General features: G+C 33.1%; 1 protein-coding gene and 1 pseudogene across 1 annotated transcript; one reads left to right on the top strand and one right to left on the bottom strand.

Annotated features, from left to right (window-relative positions):
- The first annotated feature begins 345 nt into the window (after positions 1 to 345).
- Positions 346 to 3,435, top strand: LOC140876400 (homeobox-leucine zipper protein ATHB-13-like; annotated as a pseudogene).
- Positions 3,436 to 10,220: 6,785 nt separating this feature from the next.
- On the bottom strand, positions 10,221 to 10,733 carry LOC140873899 (uncharacterized). Its single transcript, XM_073277186.1, has 2 exons — positions 10,537 to 10,733; positions 10,221 to 10,449 (listed from the first exon to the last, which is right to left on the bottom strand). Exons 1-2 carry the CDS (start codon positions 10,731 to 10,733, stop codon positions 10,221 to 10,223), a joined length of 426 nt encoding a protein of 141 aa, XP_073133287.1.
- Positions 10,734 to 19,640: the final 8,907 nt, after the last annotated feature.

Genomic DNA, 19,640 nt, shown 5'->3' on the forward strand with positions numbered 1-19,640 from the left:
TCTCATTCATCTGTTGTTTTTACATGCTTGTGTTTCTATGCCAAACTCGGAATGGTTTGAGTATCATCTGTCTCAGTTTCACAGCCGAATTATTTTCGAAATCCTCCTTGTATTTTAATGCATATGCTTCTTCTTCATTCTCTAACCGCTCAAAACATAATCATCTGTTTGTGGTATAGATTCGGATTTTTTTCTTCAATTTTTTGGAAATGGAAATGGGAAACATCAAAATCTGTCATGAACATGAATTTCTTCATATTTTTGGAACTATGAGTAATGACTTGTTATTTAACAAAAATTACAGTTTAATGGTCAAAACTTGCACTCCAATTTTAAGTACTGAAAATGTCATTTTTCCACTCCAATTTTATGCTGCAATCCCCCTTCATCGAGAACATGATCATCCCTCCATTTCTCTTGCAGTACCATTGATTCTTCCTTCATGTAGCCCCCAAAAATTTCACGGTACTGTTTTTTTTTTTGGTTGAAAATTTTATATATGTGCTGCTGTAGTATTTACTGAAGCATTTTCTTGAAATAGGTGTGGGGGCTTCGCTGCTAGGGAAGAGATCATCGATGTCGTTTTCGACTGGAATGGACGATTGTGATGAGATGAACATGATAGAGGATGAGTTATCGGATGACGGAATGCAGCTGGGGGAGAGAAAGTGGAGGCTGAACATGGAGCAAGTGAAGTCTCTAGAGAAGAACTTCGAGAAAGGGAACAAGATGGAGCCCGAAAGGAAGCTGCAACTGGCCCGAGCCCTCGGGCTTCAGCCCAGACAGATTGCCATTTGGTTTCAGAGCAGGAGCTCGATAAGAAATTGGAGAAAAATTACAAAATTATCAAGAGACAATTTGTAGCTCTCAAGAAAGAGAATGATTTCCTTCAATCACATAATCAGAAACTTCATTCTCAGGTAATTTATAATATTTCAACTTCATTTTTAATTTGTATATTTGCATACAGTAGTTAAACTTGAGCATTGCACAATTAACATAAAATAACAGTTCTTTTAATGACATAAATGATCTATTTTGGTTAGAATATATATCACGTTTTGAACAGTTTCGAGAATAATTTGTAAATATTTACGCTGAATAATTGATCTGTTTGCTCTCATTCTTTGACAGCAGTTTTAACGCTCATGTAGCTTAGAAATTGAGTATAATGAACTTGAATAGTACAGATTCCGAATCTGCATTATGTAGAAAACTTGTAGTGCTATGTGTTGTCTTTGATTTGGCACTAGAAACAGGTCATTTGAATTAAAATTTAAAGTGATATACCCATTTTTCTGAAACTGCACTATATGAAGAATAATTATTTTTACCTACTGTCATTTCGAAATCTGGTATTGATCAGTGCATATTTTGAGGTTGAAATTCACATAAAACTTTGTAGATAATTGTGTTTTTTTTTATTTTCCACCAGTTATAACTCATTCGGATGTAAAATGAATTTTATATGAATTTTCTACTGAACTCGCTCCAATCTGCGAAAAACATAATGTCCGAGTTTCAGGTGTGTTCTTGCAAATAGATTTAGGCTTATTAGATGATTTTATTTGGAAAATCTTTATGAATATGAAATGTAGAAAAATGAGTTAGATTTCATTTCCAATTTATAGAACTATTTTTGAATGAGAAATGAATTAAATATGATTTTTACACTATCGGCTGACAAATCTGGAATTCGGTTTCGACCTTGTTGCATATATTGTCCGTAGAAGTTAGCTTCTGCATAAACTTAGACAAAAAATTCAACTAATCATTTTCATCACAATTTTATCCTTTGATATTAGTAGCAACAAATTTTACCTAGGAGAATGAACCTTTCTAAACCTTGATTATGGTTTTTTCTGTAGCTGCCAGAATGCCTCTGGGTAATTGGATACTTGCGCCGCATTGCTGTGTACTTGATATTTGATTTCATGTGTCAGTTAATTTAAGTTTTCATGTTATACTTGTGTTCTCTGTTGTGTTTTGCAGTATTGTGCTATGGGCATCAGATGTGTTGGATTGGATTTCTGAGGACTGCTTCCCCTTTATTTGAAGAGTAAATACATATTCACAGAGCTGTTTATTTATGTATTTTGGAATTTTAATTTGCTCTCATTGTAGACATATTATTTTTTTTTATAGATTAGTGCTTAATTTTTTTCGAAGAACATGAGTACGGCTGTTAAAAATTTTCAGGTGTAGTGTCCTATAACTGATATTGTCATTCCTTGCATGTTACAAGGTTCTGGTAATTCTAAAAGAGATAGTTGGAGGACTGAGTTGCCCATAGCTAGTTTAGGAGGTGGGGTCATTGACAAAATGAAAGATGAGAAACAAAAGGATGTGGCGTGGTAGGGAAAATGTTCTGGTACAGTGTACGTATAAGGGTCTCACTTTTTTATGTTCTATGCTGCATTTTCATCAACTTAGTTACTAACTTAATTTCTTTATTCTGTAGCTATATTGCTGGAAATGAACAGGAAGGACACTTTTCACCGATAAATGAGGTATGCTCAATGTTAGTACGATAAATCCAGTTTTTACATTTTTTTCTTGTTATCATCAGATTTTTTTGATTAAATAAACTAAAGATCGAGTCACATGGAGTGAGTTATATTTCCCACTGATCCAAATCAACACATTTTTGTGTTTCAGAATCACATTTTTTCTTTTTGGAATTTTTGAGATGGTGTTTCATTAATAATTTGAAAGTTGGTGCTTTCAAGTGTTTTGTAAATTATTCAACTTCATGCAACATGGAGTACCTATCAGAATTTGAAGTTTGCTATTTTGAGTGAATTCGATACATATGCATGGTGGGAAATCGAATCGAGGAACCATTAAAATGAGAATAGCTTTCAAACCAATAATCTTAATCTTTGTATGTCATGATCTTCTCTATTCTCTCTTCTTAAAGATTTTTTTCCTCAAGTTTTTTCTTTGAACATTTTATATGTCTTCTTAAAATTTTTTTTTTCTCTGTTTGAGACACCTAAGGCTTCTTGACTTGGGCCACAATTAGTAAATGGATTTCACATAAAAAAGAAGAAACGAAAGTAGTACATGATCAAGATGCTTCGTTCTAGGAAATGAATGTTACTTAAAAGTTAATTTTTTTATTTATTTTTTCCATTTAGATGTGCTCAAGTGTCCTCTCATATTGTATACATATTTGAATTGGAAATTATATGCAAAATTTGAAACTAATTATAAATTATGGGATGTTAGAAATCTTATATTCAGAGTGGAGATCGTGATTACGCAAGTGGCCTGGACCAGTAATTATAAAGAAGAATGAGCTTTATGCGTACAATCTTTGAATTGAAGTCAAACACATTGTAGTAAAGTTTTTGTTCTTTTTTTCTTTTTTAGGTGAAATGGCGGAATGGTTGTTGCATCATTATCGATTCTACAAAAAAATTATGAAAGAACATGCCAAGGTATGACTTGAAGTCGTTTAATTGTCCCAACCAAATTTCCAGTCATTTAATTGTTTTTCTTAACTTAATTTACCTTATCAGAATTTCACATAATCATTTATAGAGTAATTAGGCCAAACAGAAATCCTGCTTGCTTGATTTGAAAGAACATGCCAAGGTATGACTTGAAGCTCATCCATCGTTTTCTGTGTTCTGTATTACGTACATCGGCATAATGGACATGTAAATATTATTTATGCCATGTTAATCAATCTGCAAAATATCATGAGTTATGACCAGTTCGTACATTTTTTAGTTAACTTCATGCGTTGTACAAATAACATTACATTTTTTCCCATACACTGTTACCTTATATTCCCTTGCATCTGCAGTGCCTTCTTTAATTTGATTCAACAATAAAGCTCTGGAAAGTGGACATTGGGCGTCTTCTCCACAGCTTAAATGGCCACAGGTTTGGCACCTATATATATAAATTTTACAGAACCATATGGAACTATGTCTGAATTTTACATAAAACCATAAAAGTGTTTCTCGTGCGTTGTTTCTCGTGCGTAATGATCCTATAAAACAAGAAAAGGGTTTGACAAACATTATCATCTCTCACATTCGAACCATGACTTTTCTTTTACTAAGTTTGATGGGATAAATAAGACTTTGAACCTGATGACAAACCCAAAAATAAAACACTTATTACAGAGCTTGACTTCATTGAATAGAGCTAGTGTTTAGTTCTACTCACTATAATGTCCACCAATCCGAATATTGCAGGGATCTTGTTTATTTCGTTGCATTATTTAGTCCAAATGGCAAGTATCTTGCCAGTGGATCATTGGATAAATTCTTGTACATATGGTCTGTGAAGGAAGCCAATATGATAACTTTCTATTATCTGGTCAGAATTTCTGTATAAATGCAAGAAAATTATGATGAATAAAAGGAAAATAGCAAAAAAAAAATTCTTCCGATTAATATTCCGATTAATATTTTTGAATACATGGCATGTGGAAATTTAGTTTACATGTGATTTTCATGCTTGGGTATGGAACACTTTTCATTACTTTTAATAACAAGGGTGTATTATTTGGTGTTCTGCATACATCCCAGCCATTGTTATTTTGTTAGTATATCAAATAAATTCGTATTTCCTCTGATTTGATTGTTATTTAATGCATAAAGTAAGGGGGTTGCAACTAGGAATGTAGTTTGTTCAACCACTATAATTTGTTCAACCATTCATTTTTAGCAACTTGTGGCTTGAATTTCGTAATTCGTAGTTCATGTTCTTTGTTGCCAAATATGTGTTTGCTTTTAATTTTCATTTTAATCTATTCATATTTGTTTTATTTTTGTTTTTATTTTTAATAATTTACAGTATGGAGATACAAATTAAAGGAAAAGAGATTGTTGCGGCTTTTATGAAAGCTTGGGATGCTAACATGTGCTGAAGGAAGGAATCAAAGTTTTTCGAGATTAATGCATAGTTTTTTCCTAGTGTTCATTAATTTAGAATTTGATTATTTTTATATTTGAATGATTTATAATATTGGAATACTCTATATTAAATTTTATTTTACAAATTTTTGAATTTTGAGTGATTTATAATATTGAAAATTTGTGAATTAAATTTTTTTTTTATTTGAACAAAGACAACGCTTTTTTAAGCGTTGTCTTTTCCAGATACAACGACGCTTAAAAAGCGTTGTCTTTTCCAGAAACGACAACGCTTTTTATAATAGAGACAACACTTAAAAAGCGTTGTTTTTTTCAGAAATGACAACGCTTTTTCCGCGTTGTCTTTGAGCGTGGTCTTTTTGGCTACGACAACGCTTTTTCGGGGACATTAACAACGCGGAAAAATTGTTGTCTTTAGCCGTTTTTCTTGTATTGATTTCTGTTGTATTCAGCACCCCATTTGATGGGGCATGTCAGTTTGGACGATGACGGAGGTTCGAGGCAGGAATGAGGCCAGTACTGCAGTTGTCATGAGTTCCCTTAGTCGTAGGGAATTGTTACTATTTTCGATTGGGTTGTATAACTCGTATTTTATTTTTGGATTTTTAGTTGTCATTGTATTCTGCCGACTTGGTTTGTATCTTAGTATTCCGCTGATAATTTTGGTTATTTATTTTAATTGCATGATTAGCAGTGCGATTAGAAGGTGATACGGGTCAAGTCACTATACCAAGAATGTAGGTCAAGAATATTACTCAATAAAACTTGGTCCATAGTTTTGTAGCACTCTACGCCGTCGCACCAGGATCGGAGCTCACTCACATATCCAACAGTGGATATAGGTGACCTGATCACGAGTCCACGTGTCTAATCATCCACTAACAAGATAGCGTGAGCACACTAATACAGACTATCTCAAGGATACATTCTCAAGATGAACATGCATGAAGCATAATAACATGACATGATATATGCAAACATAATCATGCCATATAAATAATGCAACACATAGAACATTATTGCGTATTTTTCACTCGCAAGCGTACGATGTCAAGTTTTAATATAGAAAATGAGTCCAAGTCGATTCCACAGAGAATGAATAAAATGATATGATATTAAATATTTGCAACTAATCAAATATTAATCCTATGTAGAGATAGGAATAAGGGTTTGAATTTAATACAACTAAAATATGCAATAATTAAAATTAAATAAGAACGAATTCGCTAGATGAAAATTCAATAGAAGAAGAATTCTAGAGGTTTAACTTCACTTGATTATTCATCACAATTTATTTCTAATGATTTCTTAATTAAATTTTTTTCTAGTTCATTAATCAAGAATCCCTATTATTTTCTACTCCCTCTCTCAAGTGTTAAGCAGAAATTCGTATTTAATAGTAAACTCAATATCTCTATTTAAGTTCAACTATTAAATCCGGTAAATGACACAGTGATTCTTCTAACGACTTCTATGGAGTTATATGCCCTCGAACAATATAAACACCAAAGATGTATTTTCCTATGTCATATTCAAAATCCTCTCTCTCGAGTGATAGATTCCAAATAAAATATCATTCAATCTATGTCCATTAAATTGAAAGCGTTAAAATCAGGAAAACACAAATGTACTGCGCGAAAAATTGAAGTATATAAATCAAAATATCCAAATCATGGTTTCCAGTCAAAATCCGTCTACCTCTAGACTAAAAAATTAGTTCATAATAAACTTGAAGATCAAATAAAACATGTTTTTCAAACACTCCATCAAATTATAAAAATAGAGTTCAAAGAGAAACTAGAACAAAGTTAGAATAGGCTTCTCTGTCGCCGGATGCTGCCGTCTTCCGTCTTCGTACCGAGTTCTTGAGCTCTTGTGCACTCCGAAACTGTCAACAGCCGTCCTTCTCTTCAGAAAAAATGTCTAAAAACCTCGTGTCCTCTCCAAAAAAGTCAAGAAATCTCCTTAAAAATCCAACTAAAAAGTTTCCATAATTTTGATGCAGCGCAGCGTTGGAGCGCTGATAATGTAGCGCTGGGCGCTAGAAATTGCATTTACGTGTGCTGGAGCTCTTGAAAACAGGTGCTCGAGCACTGAAAAGATGGAGCTTGGGTGCTAGTCTTTTTTGTCCAACGTGCAGCATTCTTGAAAAAATCATATCTTGAGTTCTAGCTGTCTTGAGCTGAAATTTGGACAGCAGCTTAAAAACATCCTAAAATTCAATTTGAACGGTGGAGATCGGATTTGGATGTCTCTAGCAGCTCCAGTAATTTTGTAAACTTGCAGCTCTGTAATTATTTATTTCGCTTCTTCTTGTTATTTAGCTTTGAATCCTTGCATCTCACAAAAACAAAAACAAACTACGCATAAAATCTACTCAATACGTCACAAAAGCCATGTCAAATTCCACAATTCAATCCACATGTCGGCTAATTTTCTCAAGAGTTCTCGTGTGTGTGTGAGTAGCCAATCTCATCTACCCACCTAACTTTTGATCAAATCATGTAACCAGTAAGCCTTACAAAGTCATTAATCCTGCTCTCTAGCTTCAACACGCTCTCCACCAAGTTCAACCCTTACTCACAAAGATCAAAAGGACTTTCTCAGATAGTTATTTTAGGCTCAATCAAATTCAATAGGAGAACAAGTTTCCAATATATATTCAAGGTAAACACATTAGGATTTAGGTAAAGGGAATTGGACATTTTCAATTTATGTAGTAGTGAATAGGCTAGAAAGTGGATATTTTTAATTTCTGTGGTATTGAGTAGGCTAGGTTTATCATTTTCAGGCACTGTCAGATATTTATCTGACTCATTCTACTCCATACATTCTACATATTTTTCTTTGCATTTTCTTTTGTCTCGAATTTCAATCCATTTTTTTTCAATGTCCCTCTCACCTTAGTTTCTCCATTTTTTTTCCTTTCTTTGTTTTGCTTTTTCGCTTTTCATTTGGTTTTGGCCTTTTCTTTTTCATCGCCAGGCTACAAATGAAAGACTAACAAATAAAAAGCTTACAAGGCTCAACAACAAAATTGCCTAAATCATTTTCCTGTTTGTAAAAATTTACCTCGGTCTCTAGTGTGCATCACCAAAGTTAAGAATCAAATAATCTAATCTTCTTACAAAATCCACATAATTTTTTCTACTTATCAGAAATATCGACAGTCAAGGATATAGTGAAAAAATTTGAAAACTCAAGATTAAATATTGATAACAATGACCTTTTAGCACAAAAAAATTATTTTCATCATAAGCCAATACAAATACAACATCATGCATTTAACTCAAACTAACTCATAAAAAAATTTATATTTCACACACCCCCCAAACTTAAATATGTGCATTGTCCTCAATGTACAATAATTCAATAACAAGAACGGAGGAATACACATACCTGTGGCATGACCGTCAGTAGTCATAGCCCATCATCATTTCGGGTGCATGTGCGTTGGTAGTCGATATTTCTAAAAAATTCTAGGGCCTACAGTAGAAAATCAATGTTAGCACGCGAACAAGACATGCTCCCAAAAAAATTAAATAAAAAAAAATATTAATAACTTTAAAGTACTAAAACAAAACAAAAATAAAATAAAACTTGAGTTGCCTCCCAAAAAGCGCTTGGTTTAAAGTCGTCAGCCTGACTGTATGCTGATTTTAGCCCATCACTGCCACTTTATTGGAGGTCTTGTTCCTCTCTTTCGCCCTCCAAACATACTCAAAAATAATCTTGGACTTGGCTTTCTTTTTTCACCTTTTTCGCCACCTTCGGATCTCGACCGCTCTTCAACTCTATTGCTATACCAAAATTATTCATAGAAGAATCAAATAAATCAACGCGATTACAAGTATGTACCTCATCTTGGTACTTCAAGGTCTTATAAATATTAAAAGTGACCGCTTCACCACAAACTCGTAGAGTTAATTCACCCCCTGCTCATCAATTAAAGCTCTTCCAGTTTCCAAAAATGGTCTCCCCAAAATTAGAGGGACATCTTGATATTCTCCCATGTCAAGCACTACAAAATCAGCAGGAAAATGATTTGATCTAATTTTCCCAATACATTCTCCACAATACCGCGACGATAAGTCAGATAACGGTCAGCCAACTACAATGTGATCATGGTCGGCTTCACTTCGCCAAGCTCCAAGGCCTTGAAAATAAACATAGACATTAAATTAATACTTGCTGAAATATTGTGGGGGGGGGGGGGGTATGCTCTAGGGATTGGGCCATGTTCTCCCTCCTTCAGGTCCCTGCCGCTCGTGCACATCCCTCGATTTACCCTCCGCATGAGCCAATGAGCCTCTGACTCATGTGGAATGGGGTCCCCTTCGGGGTCAACCCTTTTTAAAAAGGAATAATGAAACTCCCTGGATCCTTCAATTTTTGTGGTAATTTCTTTTGCAAGATAGCGCTGCACTCTTCAGTTAACTTCACCGTCTCAAATTCTTTGAGCTTTCTATTCCTTGACATCACATCCTTCATGAATTTTGCATAGTGTGGCATTTTCTTTAAAGCATCAGCGAATGGAATATTTATATGAATTTTCTTGAATTTATCAAGAAACTTAGAAAATTGCTTAACCAACGCTTTTTTTTTTGAACCGCTGTGGGTATGGCAGAACAGATTTTGGCACATACATTTTCTTAGACACAACCGCAGGCTTGCTGGAAGTTTTACTCGTAGATTTCTATAATTCAACTTCAATCTCTTCAACTCGATCTTCATCATCCACTACCTTAGGGTCATCGACCCCAACTTCTTTCCCACTTCTCAAAGTGATGGCTTTGCATTGCTTTATTGGATTCACCTCAGTGTTGCTAGAAAAGGCTCCTCTCTGCTGATTCGTCAAGGCATTCGCAAGTTGACCAATTTGTATTTCAAGATTTTCATAGAAGCACCCACATTGCTCAAGTATGTCTCCATATTATCGAGCCTATTCTCAGTTCTCTCAATTTTTTTTGTTGACTTAGATATAAAATTACCAACCAAATCCTCCAAAGATGGTTTACCCTCACCCATTTGATTATTGAACTCCGGTGGAGGATTCAACACATTATTATAATTTGCATATGAAAAATTCTCATTATTGCGGTTCTTCACGTATTGAGCTTGCTCCATACATTCAAATCCACCAGTAGAATTAAATGCAGTAGCCAACGATGCCGACTCAGTTGAAAATTGATTTCCCTTGCTCATCGCAGCCATCTGTGTAGAAATAGCAGCCATTTGAGCAGTCAAGGCCGTGAACGCATCAAATTCATGAATTCCAGCAGGTTTTTTTTTTTTTTTTTTTATCATAGATCTCTCACTCGGCCACTAGTAGCTATTAATAGTCATCTGCTCAAGCATCTCATAAGCATCCACAGTAAATTTAGAAAATATTGATACTCCAGCAGCAGCATCCACATAAATCCGAGTTGGCCCATTCAAACCATTGTAAAATAATTCAATCTGCTCCCAATCTACAAAATTATGGTTTGGGAACTTTTGCAATAATTCTTTGTAGTGCTCCCAAGATTCATAAAGCTTCTCAAAATCTTGCTGTCTGAATGTAGTGATCTCAATTTTTAGTTAGGCAGACTTGGCAGGCGGAAAATACTTGGACAAAAATTTAGAAGTCATCCCAACCCACGTAGTAATACTTTCAAGAGGTAGTGACTGTAACCAACTACGAGCATTGTCCCTAAGAGAAAATGAGAATAGTCGTAGTCTGATGGTGTCCTCAGTAACACCATGAATTTTTATAGTGTCAGTGATATCCAAAAAAGTGCGCAGATGCAAATTAGGATCTTCAGTAGCTGCACCCCTAAACTGATTCTGCTGCACCATGTTAATCAAAGCTGGCTTCATCTCAAAATTATCCGTCGTGATATTCTACCGAGCAATTCTAGAATACTGATCGTTGATCACCGGTTTAAAATGATCTCTGATTGGCACCGGACCAGTATTTTCACCTCTTTCTCTTTCTTTAGCCATTAGTTTCAACTCTTCTCTTCTAGGTTTTGTCAAGGCTTTCGCAGTTTTTTCAATTTCCAGATCAAAGATCAGTAAGTCGTAACTTTGGCTTTTTTACATAAACTGCATAAACAAAAGAGAAAAATTTTAAATTAGAACCAATCAAATAAAGTAAATGCACTAAATCAAAATTAATACTAATTAGCGCAATTTAATATAAATCAAATAAAATTCATTCGCCGACAACGATGCCAAAAACTTGTTTCGTATTTTTCACTCGCAAGCGTACAATGTCAAGTTTTAATATAGAAAATGAGTCCAATTCGATCCCACAGAGATTGAATAAAATGATATTATATTAAATATTTGTTACGAATCAAATCTTGATCCTATGTAGAGCTATAGATAAGGATTTGAATTTAATAAAACTAAAATATGCAATAATTAAAATTAAATAACGACGAATTTTTAAGATGAAAATTCAATAGAAGAATTCTAGAGGTTCAACTTCACTTGACTATCCACCACAATTCATTTCTAATTATTTCTTAATTACAAATTCTTCTAGTTCATTAATCAAGAATCCCTATTATTTTCTACTCCCTCTCTCAAGTGTTAAGAAGAAATTCGTATTTAATAGTAAAATCAATATATTTATCTAAGTTCAACTATTAAATTTGGTAAATGACAAAGTGATTCTTCTAACGACTTCTATGGACTTATATGCTTCTCGAACAATATAAATACTAAAAATGTATTTTTCTATATCGTATTCAAAATCCCCTCTCTCGAGTGATAAATTCCAAATAAAATATCATTCAATCTATGACCAATAAATTGAAAGCATTAAAATCAAGAATACACAAATGAACTATGCGAAGAATTCAAATATATAAATCAAAATATCCAAATCATGATTTTCAGTGAAGATCCGTCTACCTCTAGACTAAGAAATTAGTTCATAATAAACTTGAAGATCAAATAAAACATGTTTTTCAAACATTCCATCAACTTATAAAAATAGAGTTCAAAGGGAAACTAGAACAAAGTTAGAATAAGCTTCTCCATCGTCGGATTCCGCCATCTTCCATCTTCGTACCGAGTTCTTGAGGTCTTGTGCACTCCAAAAAATTTAAAAAGTCGTCCTTCTCTTCAGAAAAAAATGTCTAAAACCCTCGTGTCCTCTCCAAAAAAGCCAAAAAATCTCCTTAAAAATTCGACTAAAAAGTTTCCATAATTTTGATACAGCGTAGCGCTGGAGCGTTATTAATGTAGCACTGGGGCGCTAGAAACTGCATTTACGGGCGCTGGAGCGCTTGAAAACAAGCGCTGGAGCACTGAAAATATGGAGCTATGGCGCTAATCTTTTTTTCCAATTCGTAGAATTCTTGAAAAAATCATATCTTGAGTTCTAGCCGTTGGATTGAGCTAAAATTTGGATATCACCTTTAAAACATTCTATACTTAAATTTGAACGGTGGAGATTGGATTTGATATTTTTTGAAGCTCCAGTAATTTTGTAAACTTGCAGCTCTGTAATTCCTTATTTTGCTTCTTCTTGTTAATTAGATTTCAATCATTGCATCTCACAAGAACAAAAACAAACTACGCATAAAATACACTCGATACGTCACAAAAGCCATATCAAATCATATTCAAATTAAGTGTATAAAATGCATTTATCAAACATGCATACTCAGTCAGAGTATCTCGAACATTGCTTCGTACCTCAATAATTTTCCTAGATGTCCAAGCATCTTGAGTGGATCACTACAAGTCAAGATCACAATGCATCACTAATAATGCTCTAAAAGTCTTAACTAAGATACTAGATACTCCCTAATTCTAATATGGATCTCAAGCTATACATGTGTCCGTCGTCTGTTCGCTGATATTGATAGCCCCAGAACTTGGGCAAAACTCTGCTACATCTCCGAGGATGCCTCGCCAATACCCGGGCTACACCTAAGAAGGCTGGAAACCCCTAAAAACACCAAGGAATCGAGATAGGATCTATCAAAGTTTTGTGAAAATCTATTTCTCAGAGGTCCTATTTATAGGCGGAGATTGCACGCTCCGACATAGTGATCGGATGCTCTGATTCTGCATGTGTGTCCACGTTCCTGATTGCTCTAATCGGATGCTCCGATCAAGGGTTCAAATCGTTCTATCTTACACACGCAACACCAGGTGTAAAAATCCTCACTATTTGTCCCTCCGAGTCATCGGATTGTCTGATCGGGCCTTCAAACGGTCAGAACTTCACCGTGTGTCAACTTCTGTTGACCCCAACTGGAAAACATAGCTGTCAGAGTTCGAATGCTCCAATCTTGGAATCAGATCGTTTGATCTCACCCTATCCTTCCGAACTACTAAAGTTCGAACCATCCGAACTTGGGTCTGGATCATCCGATCCACCCGATGACTTGGAACCCTTTGGGCCATTTTTGAACATTCTGAATCAAAATTTCAACTCCTTATAATCAAATGATGATTCCTTAATCATTTTTTATCCATTTAAATCATTCTTATTTAGTTAATCACTAATTTTCAGAATCGGGATACTATAGTTTAGCCAATTGGTAATTGTGTTTCTAGGGTGGAAATTGGAAGGTTTCGGGAAAATTGGGTAATTATAAACAACGATGTTGTCACAGTGCGAGTGAATTGGTAGAGTATTTGTCATTTTTTGCAATTAGTTGTATTTTTTCGGGTAGAAGGATTTAGTTTTCAGTAATAGAGTAATTTGATTATGTGCTCTGAGAATTACAACTATCTAGAGAATTTGACTCTAGGGGTTTTGGGAATAGTATGTCCAATAAATGATTCTGATTGATAGTGGTCAATTATGGCTATCGAGACCAGTGGCAGACTAAATAATTGATACAATGAAATTCTATCAGGTATAACTACTTGATACCGTTAGCTGCTAGATGATTAGCTTAATGAATTATTGCGGAAGTGGTATTGATGTTTAGATGCAGTAAATGACTTCAATACTGCACGAGCCTTCAATATTAGTCGGATGGCAGTGATCCACTTCGGACGATCACAATATTATGCGTTATGCATCATCATATTGAGTTTTTATCCTTGAGATATCCTGTGTTAGGGTGTTTATCCTAAGTGTTAGTAGATGGTTGGACACGTGTACTCGTAATTAGGTCATTAATATCCACCTTGGGTGTGTGAGCAGGGACGGAGCCAGAAAAATCAAATAGGGGGGGCGAGATCATGGTTCGCAGTTATGGTCACGAAGAATGTCGCGGAAGCTGCCGTTCCAATTTCATTGGAATTTCAGGGAACGGTAGCAGTTATTGTCGCGAGATATTTTTATAATAAAAATAGAAATAATTATATAATTTGCTAAAATTTTAATTGAAAAAATTACCTAAAACTTTCTGCGACGGCAGTGAAATCGCCGTTTCGATCCGCGACGTCCGCGAAATCGCCGATATTTTAAATAAAAACAACGTTATATTAATCAACCATTTTCACCCGAAACTTTGTCTCGGCAGCTGTTTTTCCCGTTTCGTGACCGTTTTTTCGAAACATGAGCAAGATGAACAAGCACGTATATTTTAAGAAAAAGATAATTATAGAACAAAATATTACTTCAACACAATAAAAATCGTCAAACAAAAAATAAATAACTTAGATGAAAAATAAAAACTTCAATGTATAATTTTTATTTTTATTTCTTTCAATTTTTAAATCTTTATTTAAGAAATATATTTTAATTGTAAAGGAAAAATTAATTAAAAAATTTGGGAAATTCCCACCTCCACCCCACCCCACGGGTTAGTCTATGCTACACCTGGAGTGTTTCTCCCCCTATTTCAATATCATTAGATCACGTGGGACCCATATATTTTTATGGAAATTGACATATGTCTTGATGATCCAATGGTTGATATTTGACCACATCATGGGGGGAGAAGTACTTCAAGTATAGCATAGAATAATCCCCACCCCACCATGCACCACCTACTCCCTCTACCCCCTACGGCCTGTTCACCTTAAAAATTGAAGGGGAGAGGCTGCCCCCACTGTCCCCCCCCCCCCCCCCTGCCTCCGTCTCTGTGTGTGAGCCACCTTTTGGTGCGACGGCACAGAGCGGTACATACCTTAAGTATGTTTGAACAAAGATTTTCTTGACTTAGAGTCTTTGTAACCTGTCCACTTAAATTCATGCTCATCCGTGTTTATGTGTTTCTTGGACATCTCATTCAACGGGACAGTTGCATGTAATTCACCTTGAGACTTGGGAATAGTTGGTGATCAAGGAAGTTGCAGATCTGGTTGTCAGTTGGTATTTATTTGTGATTGGATTGTATTATTTATGTTTTGAGAATTATTTACATATTGTATTCTGTCAGTTCAGTATTTTGGTTTATTTTTCCGTGATTACTCTGATAAGTATTATTATTGTTAATTGCATTCTTAAGCTTCTGATTAGTAGGTGATCACAGAGCGGGTCACTATAATTAGTGATGCGTGTTTACCTTGACTTGTATTGTTGGACTGTAGCTGTGACATCTAGGATTATTATTGAGGTACATAAGTATTGACTGAGATGACCAGCGGGTATGCATGTTTATTGTGGCCGACGGATTGAGCGGGCTCTAATGTTCTTGGACATTGTAAATCCACGTCTGGTTAGGAGTGAGGGTATGTTTTGAGCTCCCGATAGTACTCCTCATGTCCTAGGCGCCAGTCTGAGCAGGATTTGATCAGTATTTTCGGATATGTATACCTAGTCATTCATTATGCATGCATCATGTTTGTATGTTTACCCATGCTTGCATTTTGAGCGTAGTTCGCTCATGTCCATGTTTTTTTTCGTATTTCTTGGACACTCCATTTGACGGAAAAGTTACACGGCTGTATTTTATCAGTTCAGAGTTTTTGGTTTACTACCATAGTTATTCTGATTATTGTTATTGTCTGTTTCGTGTTTATTCGGGTTGTTAGTATATAATATTCGGTATTTTCAGGTTAGTTTCGATTGAGTTGTACTAATTATGATTTGGTTTCCGCTGCGTAACTGATTTTGTTTTATTAAGTATTTTGAATGCTATTAAAAATTTTGATTAATAGGTGATTTGGATTGGTTGACCACGTACTCTTTTCGGAGAGCCATTGGATCACATCCATCGGCCAGATTCAAACTGATGCGTCTATTTGAATTGCAGGATCGAATCGCACCGCTCTATGATGATCATATCCTTGGATACAACCTTAGATCGAAACTCCCACGTGTGAGTTTTTGTTTCAAAAAATTTGTCAACGGGAGAGGACCCACAAGTTAAAATTTAAATTATTGACGATAGATTTATGACTTACGAAAATTCTGGGAAATTTCCCAAGTTCAATGATGGATGAGAGAGAAAAAGTCTTGGCCAACGTCGTATTATCTGTATTTGAGACTCGATTCATGAATTCCAAACGCATCAAATGGGATCATCGGTTAGCCTTGTGAATAAGCAGAACCATTCGGGTTCACTCGTCGTCCCACCAGAAGAAATCATATTTTTGTCGGGAATATTTGTGGCCTTTGGACTCTTAACAGTACGCTACGAGGAAATAAGTGGCAACCAAATCCCAGTTATAATATTCAAGAATCATCCTGCGTTATTTCATGGATTTCTCATGGCATTCAATTTAGGGTTCACAGCTGCTGTCATGACCATGTCTTTGCGTGGCAAGAACAGGTCCATTGCTTCTGTCTGCCGGAGTTTGGCAGTCGTTTGTTGTGTGTTTGCCGCAGGAGCCGTGTCTTGGGCGGCTTTGGCCTCTTGTTTCCCAAGTATTACGTAGATCGACAGTACTATATCTGGTAATATAATCTCTTTCCTTTTCAAGTTGTGTCACGGTCACCCGACGTTTGCTACGAGATATCGAATTCGAGTACCTAATATGTAGGTAGATAGTGTGTGCATATCATGCAACAATAAAACAAAGGTGAAGACTACAAATCAAATTAATTAGTCATTTGAATCTGTACACATATTTCCATGTAAGATGAACCAACATTTTTATATTTTATTTACACCATGTACTCCTTCGTCTACTTTTATTTTTATTTTTATTTTTACATTGCAGAAGTGCACATGTATGTATATAAATATATGGGCACGTAAGATGTCATTTATATGAGCACACAACGCTAACGGCACAAACGTGGTTCGCGGTAAATTAAGTTTTATCATTACACGAGGTCAATTATTTTTTAAGCGGATTTTATAAGCATTGATGAAATTCCACTTTCATATGCATCGTTGGGAGTGTAGACAGTGTACTCCGTGAAGATAACAATAAATTTTTCTTATATAATAGTAGCACGAATTGCCTGTATAATATTTTGTAAAATATTTTGATTAATATTCAAATAGAAATAATATCATAACTTAAAAAAATTATGAAGAGATTAAATTGTGATTTGAATTATCGAAATATTAAATAAAATAAAATAAAACAAAAATGTAATATCTATATCGTACAATTTTAGTAAAAAAAAACCCGTGTCTCAGACCTTTCTATATAAGGGTAATATGATCAAAATTCTTGGTAGGTAACTTATTTCACGATAGTTTGTAATTTATTTTAGTTTCTAATTTTTATAACTGGGACAATTTTTTTATATTTTTTGTTGTAATTAGATTAAGGGGAGTGTTATTTACACTCCAAAAAATGTTAATCACATCTCAAATTATATTTTTATTGTACTAGTTAACAAAATTACCCTTATTTATGACTTTATTATTATATATAAAATCTTGTTTGACATTCCAAACTTATACTTTTGCATGTATTATGAAAATTATTTTGTTTAAATCATTAATTTTTTTATTTTATATATAATACAAAAATTTAAATTTAACAATTCAAGTGGAAAAATATTAATATATTTTATGTTTTATATCAAATTTTACAAAATATTATACAATTTTATATTTCTGTACACTGAAATTTGATAAATTTGATTGAATGAAATTAAATATTAACTATTATCTAAATTTGTGTATAGTTTGATTTGTTTATATCATGATTATCTCGATTATTAATTTTAAGAACATATATTATCTTATTTCAATTCATTAAATATTTGAAAATTTGACCAAGAAATAAATTAAAGTTCCGGGAAGATATTTTATTTTTATTTTTATTTTTATTTTTGAAAAAAATTATTCAATTGTCTTTATTTATTGAAAATATTTAATTAAATTTATTGATTAGAAATATATTATTCTAATTAGTATCATTTTAATTATTTTATCTTATTGGTTCCCAAATAAAGTGATTACACAATATTATATACATTATTTAATTTAAACTTTTAACTAATATTACAAATTAACTTCATATTTATACAAAAATAAAAATAAATATGATATCTACATTTTGTATATATTTTATTATTATCAAAAATATATATTATTACTTTGATCAATAAAGTATGGAGTGGTATAAACTAATGTAATTAAGAAGCATAAATTTTTTTATTACATCAATATTTAACAATTCATTTAAATTTTAAATATTAATGCTATTGTATAAAAAAAATTAAAATTCTTAAAAGCCATTCAGTATTATGAATTAATTGTAGGCGGTTTACTAATATAAATGTTTTTTTTTTCTATTTTGAACATTAGTTTTAAAACTTTCTATAAAAATAATTGATTAGTTTTTTTATTTGTTTATTAATTATACAAGAAAGTTAGTTCATATATATTAGATATGTTCTTAAATTTTAGAATGATTTAAAACTTACTAAAAAATATGAAAGGATATATTGTCAATATGTAAAATAAATTTTTTAAGTGGAGTGATTAGTATTTTTTGGAGTGTAATTTAACACTCCCCTTAGATTAATGGTCGATGATAATTAGGTGGAATAAATATTAATATTGTAATTATTTGAAATGGCGTTTTTATATTCATGATTAGCTAGAGAAACAGACAATCACTTGGCCTTTATATTTAATTAAGGGAAAATGTAATTTTAGTTCAATAAGTTGGTATGTTTTTGTTTCAATCTTGTAATTTTTCAAAGTTTGGTCGTAATCAGTAATTTGGTTTTTTTTTTTTTTTGGTCTTTTTTTCCTCGAAAGTCATTAAAAAAATCAATCAAATATTCCTTATTAGACATCGATATTTTCATATAACTCATTAAGCAAGATTTAACCATATATTACACAAATTAAAATCGCTTATGCAAAATTAAAGGAAAAAAAATAAAGAAATTGACAGTCAATATACATGAATCTAGGGAGAAATCATTTTGTTTTATTTTGATTAGTTATATTATAATATGTGTAATATAAGTTTAATTCTAACTACGCGAGTTTAATAAAAAAATATCGACATCAAATAAGTAAATAAAGTAATATTCGATTGATTTGGTAACTTCTGATTCAAAAAAGACCAAAACTAAAAAAAAGAAAAAAAAATCCAATTTATCGGACTAAGATTAAACTTTGAAAAGTAATAGTATTAAACAAAAAATAGACCAAGTGATAGTACTAAAATTACAATTTTTTCTATATTAATTAACCTTCTAGAGGCCATAGAAAAATTTACTTGTATTTTTTACGGTTTGTTTGGACATGTATTTTTAAAATATTTTTAGTGTGCTTTTTACAATTGAAAAAAATTTTAAGTTTGTTCTTGGATAAATTTTTTCAGATATTTTTGAATTTTTTTTAAAGTGTTCTCCAAGTATATATAGTTTTTAAAGAACACTATAGATGAGTTTCTGTAGAAGTATCATTTTTCTTA

The sequence above is a fragment of the Henckelia pumila genome, chromosome 1, assembly GCF_033568475.1.
Source record: "Henckelia pumila isolate YLH828 chromosome 1, ASM3356847v2, whole genome shotgun sequence".
Lineage (NCBI taxonomy): Eukaryota > Viridiplantae > Streptophyta > Magnoliopsida > Lamiales > Gesneriaceae > Henckelia > Henckelia pumila.